The sequence below is a fragment of the Neomonachus schauinslandi genome, chromosome 16 (assembly GCF_002201575.2).
Source record: "Neomonachus schauinslandi chromosome 16, ASM220157v2, whole genome shotgun sequence".
Classification (NCBI taxonomy): Eukaryota; Metazoa; Chordata; class Mammalia; order Carnivora; family Phocidae; genus Neomonachus; species Neomonachus schauinslandi.
Window position 1 is genome coordinate 41,171,190 of NC_058418.1, and position 15,398 is coordinate 41,186,587.

Genomic DNA, 15,398 nt, shown 5'->3' on the forward strand with positions numbered 1-15,398 from the left:
GCTTAAGTAGTTATTAATAACCCATCTTGAGTCATCTATGCCCTATCCATTTATTTACTCTCTTTGGATTATAAGGATTTGAGAAACAAAAATTACAAATAAGGAGGAAGAAATAGTGTATTTTAGACTTTTTCTGTATTCTGAACTTCAGTGCCCAAAACTAAGCTTTTGTGCCTAACCCACAGCATTCACATTACAGTCATTGTGCTTTCATGTTTCAGGTCAGCAAATTAAAACGTCACATTCGCTCTCATACTGGGGAGCGTCCGTTCCAGTGCAGCTTGTGCAGTTACGCCAGCAGGGACACATACAAGCTGAAAAGGCACATGAGAACTCATTCAGGTAGGACATCTTCCCTCCTTGTTGTATTAATGAGCTGCTTTTCAGTGGATCCCATTGGACCCTGTAAACCACCTCACACCCCTGTTGCTTACCAGAATGGGAGCTGGCATAAAAGTAATGGAATTGACAAATGCTTCTCTGGCATATCTTCTGAATTCATTGTTCTGAATATACACTGGAGAATGGAAAGTTTCACTATTAGAAGTCTGGGTAGATTACCTAACCCGCTCATTCAGTTTTCCCCATACTGTGTTTTCCTAAAAAAAAAAATTTGTAGGGGCGCCTGGCTGGCTCAGTCGGTAGAGTGTGTGACTCTTGATTTCGGGGTCTTGAGTTCGAGCCACATGTTGGGTGTAAAGATAACTTAAAAAGAAAAAGAACTTGGAGGTCCTCCTCCTGTCCATCTCCTGTCCCCCAAAGGCAGGCCTTGTAGAAATTGCTCGCTTGCTCGCTCTCGGGAGTGAGTCTGTGTTGGAGCTGACAGCCAGCAGTTCAGGACTTGAGTGCCATCTCTTAAGAACAGGTGTGAGCCGTGCAGCAGGCCTGAGGCTTGGGCTCGCTGGGTAACACTTGAGGATTCTCTGTAGCTTAGCTTTTCTGCTACCTGACTGCAGCTGAATTACCACCTGAATTACCCTCCAGTTAAATGATGGTGCTCATTTCATCTAATTTGTTCGTTCTGTATTTCCTTTTAAGGGGAAAAACCTTATGAATGTTATATTTGTCATGCTCGGTTTACCCAAAGTGGTACCATGAAGATGCACATTTTACAGAAGCACACAGAAAATGTGGCCAAATTTCACTGTCCCCACTGTGACACTGTCATAGCCCGAAAAAGTGATTTGGGTAAGTAAATTAGCTAGTGGCAAATGAAAAGATATTTTTGAGGATGTGTGAAAGTAGGAGGATCATAAATAACTTCCTTTTCTAAATTATGTAAGTTTTGTATAGGTGAATGGCCTACCACTTAATAACAGCCATCGCTTAGCATCTGTTTTTATCTTCTTTCTCTCATTGCAGTCAGGCCACAAGATTCTTTCCTGAATATAGCTCATTTATAAATTAACAGGAGCTGTAATGAGAGGAAATAGTAAACCTTTAATTAGTAGTCCTCACTGGTAATGTTCAAATCTCCAAATAGGGAAGTGACATAGTATGATTCAAACTAAGGACTGTCCATTTCAGTTTTTCTCAGAGCATAAGTACTTTCTCTAAATAATAAGACGTTATTGGTTGGATGATAACTATATTTCTGTGCATAATTAAACTACAGCTTATACAGAGGCAGAATTTATCAGTAGAAATTGTAGTTGGGGCCATAAAGGTATGGTCACCTGGATGTGTCTCCCTTTGTTTTTCCTATTTAAAAGAGATAAAAATACTGCCCCGTCTGATCTCTATCCAAAATGTATTGCTCCTTGAATATTATTGTTTTTTCCCCTTGAATATTATTAGTATAAACAATTTTATATTTAGGTAAATTGTTGTACTTTACAAAACATCTTTTATTACTTTAACTTTTTAACCCATTTGATATTCATAGCAACCATATGAAGTCACCAAGGCATATGTATTTTAGCTGAGTAAAGTTAGGCAATTTAGCTGGTGTCTTAAAACATTGTTATATTGGGGCGCCTGGATGGCTCATTCGGTTAAGCAGCTGCCTTTGGCTCAGATCATGATCCCGGAATCTTGGGATTGAGCCCTGTGTCGGGCTCCCTGCTCAGTGGGGAGCCTGCTTCTCCCTCTCTCTCTGCCTGCTGCTCCCCGTTTGTGCGCGCGTGCTCTCTCTCTGTCAAGTAAATAAATAAAATCTTAAAAAAGACATTATTATATTAATACGACCATATTGGACAAAATGGAGGCTAGCATACTTTTTTTTTTTTTTTTAAGATTTTATTTATTTATTTGACAGAGAGAGAGACAGCACAAGTAGGCAGAGTGGCAGGCAGAGGGAGAGGGAGAAGCAGGCCTCCCGCTGAGCAGGGAGCCCGATGCGGGGCTCGATCCCAGGACCCTGGGATCATGACCTGAGCCGAAGGCAGCCGCTTAGCCGACTGAGCCACCCAGGCGCCCCTAGCATACGTTTTTTTTAAGGTGTAAGTGTATGTATTTATTTATTTTAACATCTAATACACATTTTGAAGATGAAACCATGAGTTTGAAGCAGAGGGCTTTGGGCTCCACATAAGATCTGTGGGTTACTTGTTCATCCTAACATGTTAAGAGGACTTTGTTAGAAAGATTTTAAGAGGCACTGTCCTCTGATAAATGAATTTTACTGTTCTTATAGTACAGAAACCTAAAATCTAAATTGATAATACCTCATGATAGTGTGTGTGAGCTATTAGGCCACTGTTTGGATTATTTAAATTTTTAAAATTATTCACTTTTACGATTCAAGTATATATTTTGGATGTTTTATACCTGTATGATACCCTTTAGGCCCTACATAATAAGGAACTTAATTGCTTAGGAGCTGTCAGATAATAGTTATCTCCCAAAACCAATCCCAAAGAAGTTCCCTCTTTAAAGCAGGCCTGATTTCACACTAATATGCTATAAATAAAATTTATCACTTTGTGACACAGGAGAGCGTGGGCTTTGGAGACTTGACCTACTAGAGTCAAGATTGACCTCCACAAATATTCCTCTAAGCCTCTTTTTGTTTTTTTTTTTTCCCCAACTGATTTTTAGGAAAAATAACTACCTTACACAGTTGTTATAAGTATTAAGAACACATGAAAGAAAGTCTTTCACTGTTAGGTCTCTATCATAGGACCAGAAGGGGAAGTTGAGGCCTTTTAAAAATTATTTGGGGGCACCTGGGTGGTTCATTCGTTAAGCGTCTGTCTTCAGCTCAGGTCATGATGTCGGGATCCTGGGATCGAGCCCTGCATTAGGCTTCCTGCTCAGCGGGGAGCCTGTTTCTCCCTCTCCCTCTCCCTCTGCTTGTGTTCCCTCTCTTACTGTTTCTCTCTCTGTCAAATAAATCTTTAAAAAAAATTATTTGAAATAATATATGTATGTATGAAAGGCTTTCATATAGTGAATATGTGTAGAGAGTAAAAAAGAAAAGCCTTCCCTCATTTCTGCTCCCCAGAATTGGTCTTCTTTAAGTCTGATGTGTTATGAGTGAAGCAGGTTGGTAGCACCATAAATTCATGATCCCAAATGCAGCTGAGCTTTCATTGTTTCTGGGCAGTCCACCTATTTGTCCTTGTCAGGTATGCTCCTATTTTCCTCAGTGAGTTCAATCATTCATTCATTCCACAAATGTTTAGGTGCCTGCTATGTGGAAGGCACCATGAAACGAGTCAGAGTTGGGTGAATCATTTGCACTTTTTTTAAACCTCTGATCTTTCCTCCCCTTTTCCCTCCACCTCCATGGTCTCAGTAAGTGACCTCTTTTCCTACTTCATAAGAAAAGTAAAGGCAACAGATTGAAACTCCCAAATTTCTGTTCTCAAACCTACAAACCTATCTGCATTCATCTTTTCTTTGCCCATTTGCTGCAAGAGAGTTGGCATCACTCTTCGTATTTGTGGACTGTCCCTTTGCTTTTGCCTCAGTCCTGTCTTGTCTTCTCTGCAGCTTTTATACCCTCATGTACTGCCTCCTTACCTTCATCTTCACACTTTCTTTCCTAGATCTTTCCCCTCAACTCTTAAACATGCTTACATTTCTCCTATCTTAAAGAAGAAAGTCTTCCCTATCTAGGTTTGACTTTTTTTTTTTAAGTTTCTAATTTTTCCTGTTAAAACATAATTTGGAAACTTGGAAATTTTTGTACAATATTACAAACTAGGGGAATGGGACACCTGGGTGGCTCATTCGGTTAAGTGTCTGACTTCAGCTCAGGTCGTGATCCCAGGGTTCTGGGATCGAGTCCTGCATCAGGCTCCTTGCTCAGCTGGGAGCCTGCTTCTCCCTCTGCCTGCCGCTCTCCCTGCTTGTGCTCTCTCTCAAATAAATAAAATCTTTTAAGAAATAAATAAACTATGGGAATTAGGGGCACCTGACTGGCTCAGTCCATAGAGCATGTGACGCTTGATCTCAGGGTTGTGAGTTCAAGCTCCACATTGGGTGTAGGGATTACTTAAAAATAAAATTTTTTTAAAATAAATAAACTGTGGGAATTATGCTGTACAGTAGGTCTCTAGGACTTACTCATCTGGCTCATTTTTTATTTATTATTATTTTTTATGTTACTTAGGTGTTTAAGTTTGAGTCTTACATCTCCTTCCCTGCCAATCCTCATAAAGAGTTCTATCCCTCACAGTCTTCCTTCCTGTTTCTCATTGCCCTCCCATCTTAGCTTATACCCCATTCTGTAAAGTGACTCTTCCTAAGATCACTAAACACCACATTGCTTAATGTGGGGAACATTCCACTTACCATCTTTCTTGATCTCTTAAAAATATTCTTCATAGTGGACTGTGCCATCCTCCTTAAAACACTTTCTTCCCTTGGTTTCCGTGGCACGATAGCCTGTTGGCTTTCTTCTCTATTCTTTCTCAGCCTTCTCTTGTTTCAGCCGTTTTTCCTTCCACTGGCCTTACCTGTTAGCTTTCTTAAAGTGTGACCTGTACTCTTCTTTTTCTTTTTGCCTTAGTGATTTCTTGAACTCCCGTGAGCTAATTCAAATCCCAACAACTCCAGTTCTTACTCTAAATCTTTCCTTTGAGCTAGGCTTATTTAGCCTTTGCCATCCCTAGTTTGATATCACTGGCATTTCAAATTTAACAGGTTCAAAACTGAAGGTCTTAAAACCCCCCTGCCCCCTTTCCCCAAAACAAACAAAGGGCTTTAGCCCTTTTCCACTGTTCCTTGTCTCAGCAAATGGCCCCATCCGCCTACCGGGTTTTCAAAGCCAGGAACTTGGAGGTCGTCTATTGACACCCACCTTCTTTCTTGTTCTGTATTCAGTGAATAAGTCCTGTTGATGCTACTTTCTGGGTCTCTCATCAGTTCTCCCCACTCCTTCCAAGCCACCATCTTCTCTCACCTGTCCTGTTTCCATATCTTAACTAGTCTTTCCACTTCTCTTGTCTTTTTGCCTTTTAATTCACTTTCAGGACAGCAGCCAGAGTAAATATTTTAAGAAGCAGAGAAGAACGTATTATTAACTTAATGAAATGCCTATTTGTTTTCACAAGTTAGACTGGGATTTGTGTTTTGCTTTCAGGTGTCCACTTGCGAAAGCAGCATTCCTACATTGAGCAAGGCAAGAAATGTCGATACTGCGATGCTGTGTTTCATGAGCGCTATGCCCTCATCCAGCATCAGAAGTCACACAAGAATGAGAAGCGCTTTAAGTGTGACCAGTGTGATTACGCTTGCAGACAGGTAGAGACCTTCATAGTTAGAAAGCAGTTGATTCCCCATCAGTGTCAGGTTTTATCAGAGGGTTTTTAGATTCCTTGTATAGTAACTGTTTTTAAGGATGGTATTTTCAAACTGACTTAGAGGAATATCACCAGAGGTCTCACTCCTCGATGTTATCACCTCAGTCTCCAGCTGATGTTTTTATTCAGTCATAGCTTACCTCCCCCTCAGGCAAACTACTGGCTGCTTTATCAAAACTGGGAGAATTAAGTCCAGGACCTGAGAGAAGAGAAGAATATGGTCCTGGGGCTTAGGGGTGATCTAGACAGGCGGCCCAGCCAGGGAGCATATCCGTACTGGGATTTAAGGCAGCAGTTTTGCAGCCCTGTAAAGATAACTTTATCCTCTGGACAAGCAGTTTTGAGCCTAGACCCTTCTGGAGAGAAAGGCCTCTGGACCATGTGTGCAGATGGTGGCTGGGGTAGCAGCCCTGTGACGGGCTCTGAGGCCTTTTCCCCCACCTGCTGTCTTTCAGGAGAGGCACATGATCATGCACAAGCGCACCCACACTGGGGAGAAGCCTTACGCCTGCAGCCACTGCGACAAGACCTTCCGCCAGAAACAGCTCCTCGACATGCACTTCAAACGCTATCATGACCCCAACTTTGTCCCTGCGGCCTTTGTCTGTTCTAAGTGTGGGAAAACCTTTACACGCCGGGTGAGAGTCAGAACTTCACTTCCCTTATCATGGTTCTTAATATCATGTTCTTGATCTTCCACTGCAAAGCAGGGTAGTTTTTTCCACTGAGGTTATAGGCACAGAGATGCCTTATCATTTGGAAAGGGCCACTCATCACCATCTCAGGCTTTTCTGTACATGTGTGAACCCTCCTGCTGAAGCGGGGGGACTCAGTATCTGAAATAGGTCTTTCTTGGATCTTCCTTTGGGGCCATGTTAGTCAGGTCTGCACAGGACAGGGGGCTGGTCTGATCCTCCTGTGTTCCTCTTGCCTGCAAGCTGCTGAGAGGCCCTAGCCCCTCCTCTTCTGAGGGACTCTATTTCCTCCCTCCCTCCCACCCTCCCTCTCTCCCTCCCTTTCTCTCTCTCTCTCCCTCCCCCCCTTCCTTCTCTCTCCCTCTTCCAGATGGAGACCATTTCCCTTGAATGAGGAGAGAGCATGTTCAGGATGTGCTTATTAGCACATACTAGAACATTTCAGACTAGATATGAGTGCCCGAAATTTTTATTAAAGTAAGTGAACTTCTAATTTCTGATACCAGTTTTTTTAGTAACACGAACGAAGATTTTGTTTCTTCCGTTAGAATACCATGGCAAGACATGCTGACAATTGTGCTGGTCCAGATGGCGTAGAAGGGGAAAATGGAGGGGAAACAAAGAAGAGTAAACGTGGCAGAAAAAGAAAGATGCGTTCCAAAAAAGAAGACTCCTCTGACAGTGGTGAGTAACTTATTTCTTCTAAATTTAGTTACATGTGGTAGATTTTGGTGCCCAGTTGCCAATCCATTCATGTATGGATGTACTGGGATAGAGAGGCCAATCACTCTTACTTCCTTTATAGCCTCTAGTCTCCCTAAGGTATGTTATGTATTTACAGCAGCAGCTGGTTTCTGGGGAAAGTTCGTGTTTTTGTTTATTTGTGTGTTTTTTTCTCTTGGTATTCCATTGCTTGATAATACCTTATATGTTACATGTTCAGTTAAAGCCAAAGCAAAATTAGTATTTCGACTCAGTTTTCTCAGATTAGTGATATTCTAAGGCCAGCAGAGTTTCTTTTCTATGTTCGTAACTTTTACATTTAGGAATCTGGTCTAGATTTAGCAATGAATCTAATGGATATGAAGAAGGTTTCTTAAGCATCTTGACCAACTTCTGGTTTGACTGCCTGTGTCAGCCTAGCCTTGAGATGTGTTGATCAAATCCATGAAGGTCAGCCTTTCTCTTCCTACCTTAATCTCTCCGTTTTATAATGTAACACTTTGCCTATTTTCCTACCATTGATGCTGTTGGGGGTGTTTTTTACTTTAGTCATGAAATCCAGGCAGAAGGTATGCTTTGAGGTGCTAGACTCATGAAGAGGGAGGGAGAACAAGAGCGTCAATAACGGAGAGTCACATTGGATGGTACACACTTGTCTCATGGTTTTAGGCTCTGTAATGTGGATGCTTGGGCCGCTGGCCAAGTAGTTGAGAAGGCACATCTGTGACTGAAGATTTAAGCTTTTTATGGTAAAAGATATATGTAGAGGGGTTTTGTTTTGGGGAATACACTTCCCCAGAAGCACCATCAGACTGGAGAAATTATAGATGGTGCCTTATGTGTTTCTAAGGCTCCTCATTTTGTCTTGCATTGCTTGTTAGTAATAATGGGGAGGGATTAAAATTTTTTGAAGATTGAAAATACTTGAAAACTTCAGTCTCTCCATTGATTTTATCTAAAACTTGCTCATGAAAGCACTAGGTTTTTTTATACTTAGATCTGTAACAAGGTCCCTTTTAGTTTTTGTGTATTTTGTTTATTTTAATAAAACCTTTTCTGTTTAGAACTTTTACTTTCTCTGGGAGAATATTCATCCAGTAAGCGTAAGAGTAGTTTATTTTTTGCTGCCTTTTTTAGAAAATCTAATTTAAGCATTCTCTTCATCACTGGGTTTTCAGTAAACATGCCTCCTTTAAAATGTCGGTTTACTTAAAAGCACACCGTTCTCTCCTGGGGCGTCTGGGTAGCTCAGTTGGTTGGGCATCTGCCTTTGGCTCAGGTCATGATATCAGGGTCCTGGGATTGAGCCCCGCGTCGGGCTTCCTGCTCAGCGGGGAGCCTGCTTCTCCCTCTCCTCCTGCCTCTCCTTCCTCCTCACATGCACACTCACTCACTCTCTCTCTCTCAAATAAATCTTAAAAAAAAAAAACAAACATACATACCATTCTCTACTGAGAATCTTTGTGGGACCCTTTGACTAAGAAATTAATGAGTGGGGGCACCTGAGTGACTCAGTCAGTTGAGTGTCCAGCTCTTGGTTTCAGCTCAGGTCGTGATCTCAGGGTTCTGAGATCAGGCGCCATGCTCAGCGGGGATTCTGCTTGGGATTCTCTCCCTCTCCCTCTGTCCATTACCCCGCTCGCATGTGGTCTCTCTTGCTTGCTCGCTTTCACTCTAAAATAAATTTTTTTAAAAAAGTCACAGTAGGGGCGCCTGGGTGGCTCAGTTGGTTAAGCGACTGCCTTCGGCTCAGGTCATGATCCTGGAGTCCCGGGATCAAGTCCCGCATCGGGCTCCCTGCTCCACAGGGAGCTGCAAAAAAAGAAAAAAAAAAAGTCACAGGGATGCCTGGGTGGCTTAGTCATTGAGCGTCTGCCTTTGGCTGGTGTCATGATCCCAGGGTCCTGGGATCGAGCCCCGCATCGGGCTCCCTGCTCGGTGGGAAGCCTGCTTCTCCCTCTCCCTCACTTGTGTTCCCTCTCTCGCTATGTCTGTCTCTGTCAAATAAATAAATTAAAAACAAAAAAAAAATCACAGGCCCCAAGTGCCACCAGAGATCCACAGGTAACCTTGAGCTGGAGGATCTCTGTAGGTGCTTCTAGTTGCAGAGCCTCCTACTGCCACAGATGCTGGCCCTTACTTAGCCTTCTTGCTTATGCTACCACTTGGTCACTTCTGTGGTTCATCTCCCAGTAAGAGAGGCTTCATTCCCTAATTATGCATCACCAGAGCATCTTTCAGCAGAAGACTTTACTGATGGTTGCTAATAGATGCTGCAGCTCCTTCTTTTGTCTTATGCATTGCTGGCTTGTAGAGCACGGTTTGGTTCTGGGCCTTGTACTGAGTGTCTTTTTATCCCCCCAGAAAGTCTAGGCTTTCCATCCCACTGCTGACCAAGACCACACAGTTACATTTGTCCTCTCCCAGAAGTTCTGCCTGTTGGCCACTTGCAGAGATTAACCAGCTATTTTAACTGCTATTAACTGCTATTTTCGAGGCTTTTTGCCAAAATCTCTCCAAGCCAATAAGGCTTTGACCCTATTAACCTTCTTTGTGTGCTTTTTTCCCCCAATTCTGACTGAATTTGTTTGGTTTTCTAGGCATTGGGCCAACTTAGGCAATAGGGGGCTTGAATAAGTTCAACAGGGAAGTATCTCATCTCGTTCTTTTTTTTTTTTTTTTTTTTAAGATTTTTTATTTATTTATTTGACACACAGAGAGAAAGCACAAGTAGGCAGAGAGGCAGGCAGAGAGAGAGGCAGAAGCAGGCTCTCCACTGAGCAGGGAGCCCGATGCGGGACTCGATCCCGGGACTCCAGGATCATGACCTGAGCTGAAGCCAGTCGCTTAACCAGCTGAGCCACCCAGGCGCCCTCTCATCTCTTTCTTGACACACTGCCACATACCAGTGTATTCCCCACATTTTCACTTAGGATTTGACAAACAAGGCATTTTGTCCTGAAGATGAGGCCTTTACTCCTAGATTTCTAAATGTAAATGTCTGGTCCTAGAGAAAGACAGCATAACCTGTACTCCTCAGAGGCAAAGGCGAGCAAGGAGGGTACTTCGCGTGCCGTGCGTGGCAAGGGGTGGGGGAGCAGGAGCCCCGGAACCGCGGCCAGGGGTGGGCAGCAGAACAGCCCCAGGCGGAGGCTGGAGGTTGAGTTCTGCCTGCTATAATTTAGCCATGCCTTCCAAATCACTTAGCTTCTCACTTTTTCTGTAAAATGAGGGTAGCACCTCTTATTAAATGAAGTAATGAAGCCAAAATGGAATAATGGAGAATGTTAAAAACTGTGACGCATGGTGCAAACAAGAAGTGTGTCTGTGTAGGGGAGTCCAAGTTGCAGAGCGTGATTACGTGCGTTACAGTTCAATCCTTTTGATCCTCAAATCACTAGTAAGTAGGTTGGGGGTGCTTTAGAGATTATATAAGGAAACTGAGGTTCACTGTGGTCATTGTCCCAAGTCACACACCTAGTAAGGGATTCAAAGCTCCTTGTCAGTATTCTTTATACAGTAGTCCCCTCTTGATGATGGCATTAGGGAGTTAAGAATGACCCATTGATTCTGGCATAGCTGAGAATTAAGTTAAAAAACTTGGCCTTAAAGCCATCAGGGGGCGCCTGGGTGGCTCAGTAGGTTGAGTGGCCAACTCTCGATTTTGGCTCAGGTCATGATCTCAGGGTTGTGGGATTGGGCCCCATGTCAGGCTCCACGCTCAGCCGAGAGTCTGCTTGAGGATTCTGTCTCCCTTTCCCTCTGCTTCCCCCCACCCCGCCCCGTGTGTGTGTCTCTCTAAATAAATAAATAAATAAATCTTTTTAAAAAAAAAAAAAACATCAATCATAGTCCTAGAAGAACTCTTGCTGCTTATCCTAGTAATAGGACCTCACAATGCCATAGGAATTTATGTTGTGCATGCGTGCGCACGTAGACACACACACACCCCCCCCCCCCCCCCCTCTGCCTACTCAGAGACTGGCAGGAGCACATCTTCGAGGGTCTGTCTCAGGCCCAGTACCCTGCTTTATCCTTGCATAATAGATAGAGGGAATATGTGTTTTCAACTTAAACACTGTGGTATTGTTACATATCTGGCATATGATGGAATTGCCTCTTAAGAATTTGAAATTTGGGGCGCCTGGGTGGCTCAGTCATTAAGCGTCTGCCTTCGGCCCACATCAGGCTCCCTGCTTGGTGGAAGCCTGCTTCTCCCTCTCCCACTCCCTCTGCTTGTGTTCCTGCTCTCGCTCTCTTTTTGTCAAATAAAATCTTTAAAAATAGTTTTTTTGAAACTTAATATTCTGATGTCTAAAGCTAAAAGAAAAAAGTAATATCCAGCCCACATAAAGTAGGACTAGTAGTCTTTGAGTTGATTTGTATATTAATTCTAACAAAAGCATTTTTAAATGGACTTCTGTTGATGAAAATAAATATGTTACTAGACTTAACAGAATATGTATATTGATTTTGTGTGTGTGTCATTTTTCTTCCGCTGTACTTCTCCCTGTCCGTTCCCCCGCCGCACGTTACTCCTGATTTCATGAGAAGAAAATGCTGAGCCAGACCTGGATGACAATGAGGATGAAGAGGAACCTGCTGTGGAAATTGAACCCGAGCCAGAGCCTCAGCCTGTGACCCCAGCCCCACCCCCTGCCAAGAAGCGGAGAGGACGCCCTCCTGGCAGAACCAACCAGCCCAAACAGACCCAGCGTAAGTTCCTTGTCTCCACCTAGTAGGCTGGAGGCTGGCGGCTGCTCCCAGCGTGGGCAGGAGCCAGATGGGTCCTTGTTTTGGGGGATGATGAGAACAAGTTAAGGTCACACCAGGAACAAACTGTCAGGAATCGATTATTTAGTTTTTACTGGGAAGCACGTGAGGAAGACCTGAGAAGCCTGTTGCACTTCAGGGAGAAGGCCCAAGTAGAAGGTTCGCATGTTGGACAAGATGGGGACTTTGTGGGAGGGTTCTGCAAAACAACCAACATCCCAGTCAGCTGGCAGCATTGATATGGTATGGTAATGAATGTAAAAGAGCCAAAGTTTGGGGCGCCTGGGTGGCTCAGTTGGTTGGGCGACTGCCTTCGGCTCAGGTCATGATCCTGGAGTCCCGGGATCGAGTCCCGCATCGGGCTCCCTGCTCAGCAGGGGGTCTGCTTCTCCCTCTGACCCTCTTCCCTCTTGTGCTGTCTCTCATTCTCTCTCTCAAATAAATAAATAAAATCTTTAAAAAAAAAAAAAAAAAGAGCCAAAGTTTAAGGGATGAAGGATAAAGCAATTCCTGTGCTGAGTGTTCGTCCTAAGAAATCCAGGCCTGTGGATTCAAGGGTTGGCCTTCTGCTGTCGGAGCGGACACAGCAGAGGTGTTCACCCTCTACCCCACACCACAAATGGCAGTGGGCGCGGCCCTTGGGACAGCAGGCTCTGGGGGACTCGAGTCTCTGTTCTGTTCTCTGTTGTTGTGGATATCCTGAAAGCTGGCAGGCAGGGTTTTTTCTTTAACAAACGCAAGATTTTTTTTTTTTTTTTTAATGTACTCCCTGAGCCCATGTGTAAATGTCTGTTTGTGGGGGGTGTGACTGTAGACCCTGGGAACCATTTCGCCTACACATACTTGAGTGAAAAACACTGGTGGAGGGCCCTGGGTGTGGGAGACTTCAGGGTCAGAAATGGATGTTCTTGCTGTAGGTGGTTCACCTCCAACTCGACCCTGCATCACACGCATTGGGAGGTATTCTTAGTCATGTGCTGTCTGCATCTTTCGCCTATCTCGTACTAGTGCAAAGCTCAACTTTATGACGTAAAGGAAAACTAAGGCTTTTAGTATGGAATTTGGGAGGCATGTGAACATGAATGTCAGCATTTTGTTCTTTGATAGCCAAAGAGTATTGGGGCTTTATGAATGGCCATATTTTAGGTCATTAAGTCTTTTTTTTTTTTTTGACTTTTTCTGTGTCCTTGCTAATAAGGCTTTCCTGCATTGCTGACATCCATTTAGTGTCGAGTCTGACGGGACCCTTGCAATCCTCAGGGGCTTTAATGGAGCATTTGTTTTGTTCATGCTCTTTCTTGCCAGCAACAGCCATCATCCAGGTGGAAGACCAGAATACAGGTGCAATTGAGAACATTATAGTTGAAGTCAAAAAAGAGCCAGATGCGGAGCCCGTGGAGGGGGAGGAAGAGGAGGCCCAGCCGGCCGCCACAGACGCCCCCAACGGAGACCTCACGCCCGAGATGATCCTCAGCATGATGGACCGGTGATGGCGGGGCCTTGCTCATCGCCAGGACTGCTCTGGGCTGTGTTTAAACGGCCCGCATCTTAATTTTTCTCCCTTCTTTCTTCTTTTGGCTTTGGGAAAAGCATCATTTTACACCATTTTACCAAACACACTGAGAACTAAAACTTCAAGGATGATGTTAGAAAAATGTGATTTTACTAGAACTTGCTGTTTGATGTTAGCAAATCATGGAATGTTCTGAGTCCCTGAGGGTTTACTGTGAAGTGCTGAGGACAGTGTTGATGCCTAACTGGTTTTCTTAGATGGAAACAGAGACATTGGACCCTCTCTCTTGCTATGGTAAACCACTCCAGAATGGCCACCGGGTTTCCCAGAGTTCTAGGTCTTCTTCCCAGGAGAGTTTTTAATTGTAAATGCAGACTTGGGAAGGACTTACACTTTTAAACTGGTTTTTGCTTCTGCTTCTCCCTGACTCCCTTTGCTCGGAGCCAGCTGCACGCCAGTAGTCCGGCATGCTGCGATCGGTGTCTGTCCTGAAGGCTTTGCCTCTTTCTTGGCAGAGTTTCTGGTATGGTCAAGCTTGTAAATAACTTTTTTTACATTTTAATCTTTTCCATTAATTAAGAGGTTGAAAAGAAGTGCAGTGTAAGAAAACCCAGCATTTTAATTACTTGCAAATTAAGTTACCACAGACTCTGTCGTGTGTAAATGTTGACAAGGAATTGGATCACAATCATGTAGCAGAATGGCACCGAGACTGCTGCCCGCTAATGACGGACGCCCACATGGAAGATCGCGATTTCCAGCCCGTGGAGCCAGCATTTGAACCTTGTACAATTAACTTTCAGTTATGATTTCCCATCTACATTTTCTTTGCTCTGTTTGTAGCTGAATTTTGTGTTTTATAATTCCTCTGTTCAAGCAGAAGGGTGATTATGAGTGGGTCACAGCAGCCCTTAAAAGCTGGGCCAGAAAATTTCACTAGGTCAGTAATTTAAACTTTGGATCTGCAAAACAAAATAATGTGAAACAAAACCAACTAAAAAGTGATTCTTGCACATGAACTGTCACACGTTTGAAATGTGTTTTTTAGAGAGCCTCAGTCTTGCTGATTTCAAACACTTTTTTCTTCTGTGTATTGCTTTTAAAAGAGCCATCAGTTAGCTATCAGACTCTAGGTTGATGCATTTTGTACTTAGCTGTACTGTGTGATATTTTTCATTATTTTAGGACGCCAACATGAGACCTGTAATAAAATATGTAATGGGGTTGAAAGCTGGGGAGGAGGACCTACTGCTGTACAGCTAATAAATCATAATGGATTAACAAGTGCTCCAGACACTCCGTCACGTGTGATCTCTGCCTGCTGGGGGCCCCACAGGTCCGCGTGCATGGCCTCAGGTGCTGCAGGCCTGGTCGCTGTTCAGAGGCGAACTCTATTCTTGGGATGGCCACTTCCTGTCCAGCACGTCCGAGATGATCTTGGCAAATGGTGGGGTTAGTGAGTGAACCCCGCCACAGGTTTTAACTCCCCAGAGGTGTGTGTGAGTAGCAAGGTGTGGTTGGACAGCTGCCAGCCTCCGTGATCCACCTTAGGGGTGGGTCCCTGCAGCAGAGGAGTGACCACAGAAGTTAGAGGAGAAGGGGGCTCATGGGAAGTTCTGTCCAGGACCTCTTCTCCGTGAGGACTGAGGTCAGCACCTTGGGTTCTGCCAAGTGCAGGACAACGGAAGCTGGGCCCAGTCTGCCCTAGAGAAGGTCATGTGGGAGGGGAGACAGAGTCACCAGGCTGCAGGGAGCGAGCGATTCCTAGACAGCCAGCTTGTTAGCGCTGCGGGAGGCACCGTGGAAAGGGAGTTGGACTAGGAAGCTGATGCGTTAGTGAAATGTCCTCTTGCTGCCGCTGCCCATTTCTGGGCAGATAGCTTTGGTAAACCCGTTTTAGTTAAAAGCTTCAGCCACTGATTCTGGGGCTTTTTAACCAGAATT

General features: G+C 44.1%; 1 protein-coding gene across 3 annotated transcripts in view; it reads left to right on the forward strand.

The window, feature by feature from the left end:
- The window catches only part of CTCF (CCCTC-binding factor), a 51,211-nt gene extending 36,470 nt beyond the window's left edge, over positions 1–14,741 (forward strand). For 2 of the 3 annotated variants that reach the window (XM_021705749.2, XM_021705750.2), the window contains 7 exons: positions 222–342; positions 1,039–1,188; positions 5,531–5,691; positions 6,206–6,388; positions 6,994–7,129; positions 11,723–11,884; positions 13,247–14,741. In XM_021705749.2, coding sequence (XP_021561424.1) covers positions 222–342; positions 1,039–1,188; positions 5,531–5,691; positions 6,206–6,388; positions 6,994–7,129; positions 11,723–11,884; positions 13,247–13,431 — 1,098 coding nt within the window. In that variant the 3' untranslated portion in view covers positions 13,432–14,741. The remainder of the gene's footprint in view (positions 1–221; positions 343–1,038; positions 1,189–5,530; positions 5,692–6,205; positions 6,389–6,993; positions 7,130–11,722; positions 11,885–13,246) is intronic. The other variant, XM_021705751.2, reaches the window with a different exon arrangement.
- The last annotated feature ends 657 nt before the right edge of the window (positions 14,742–15,398 follow it).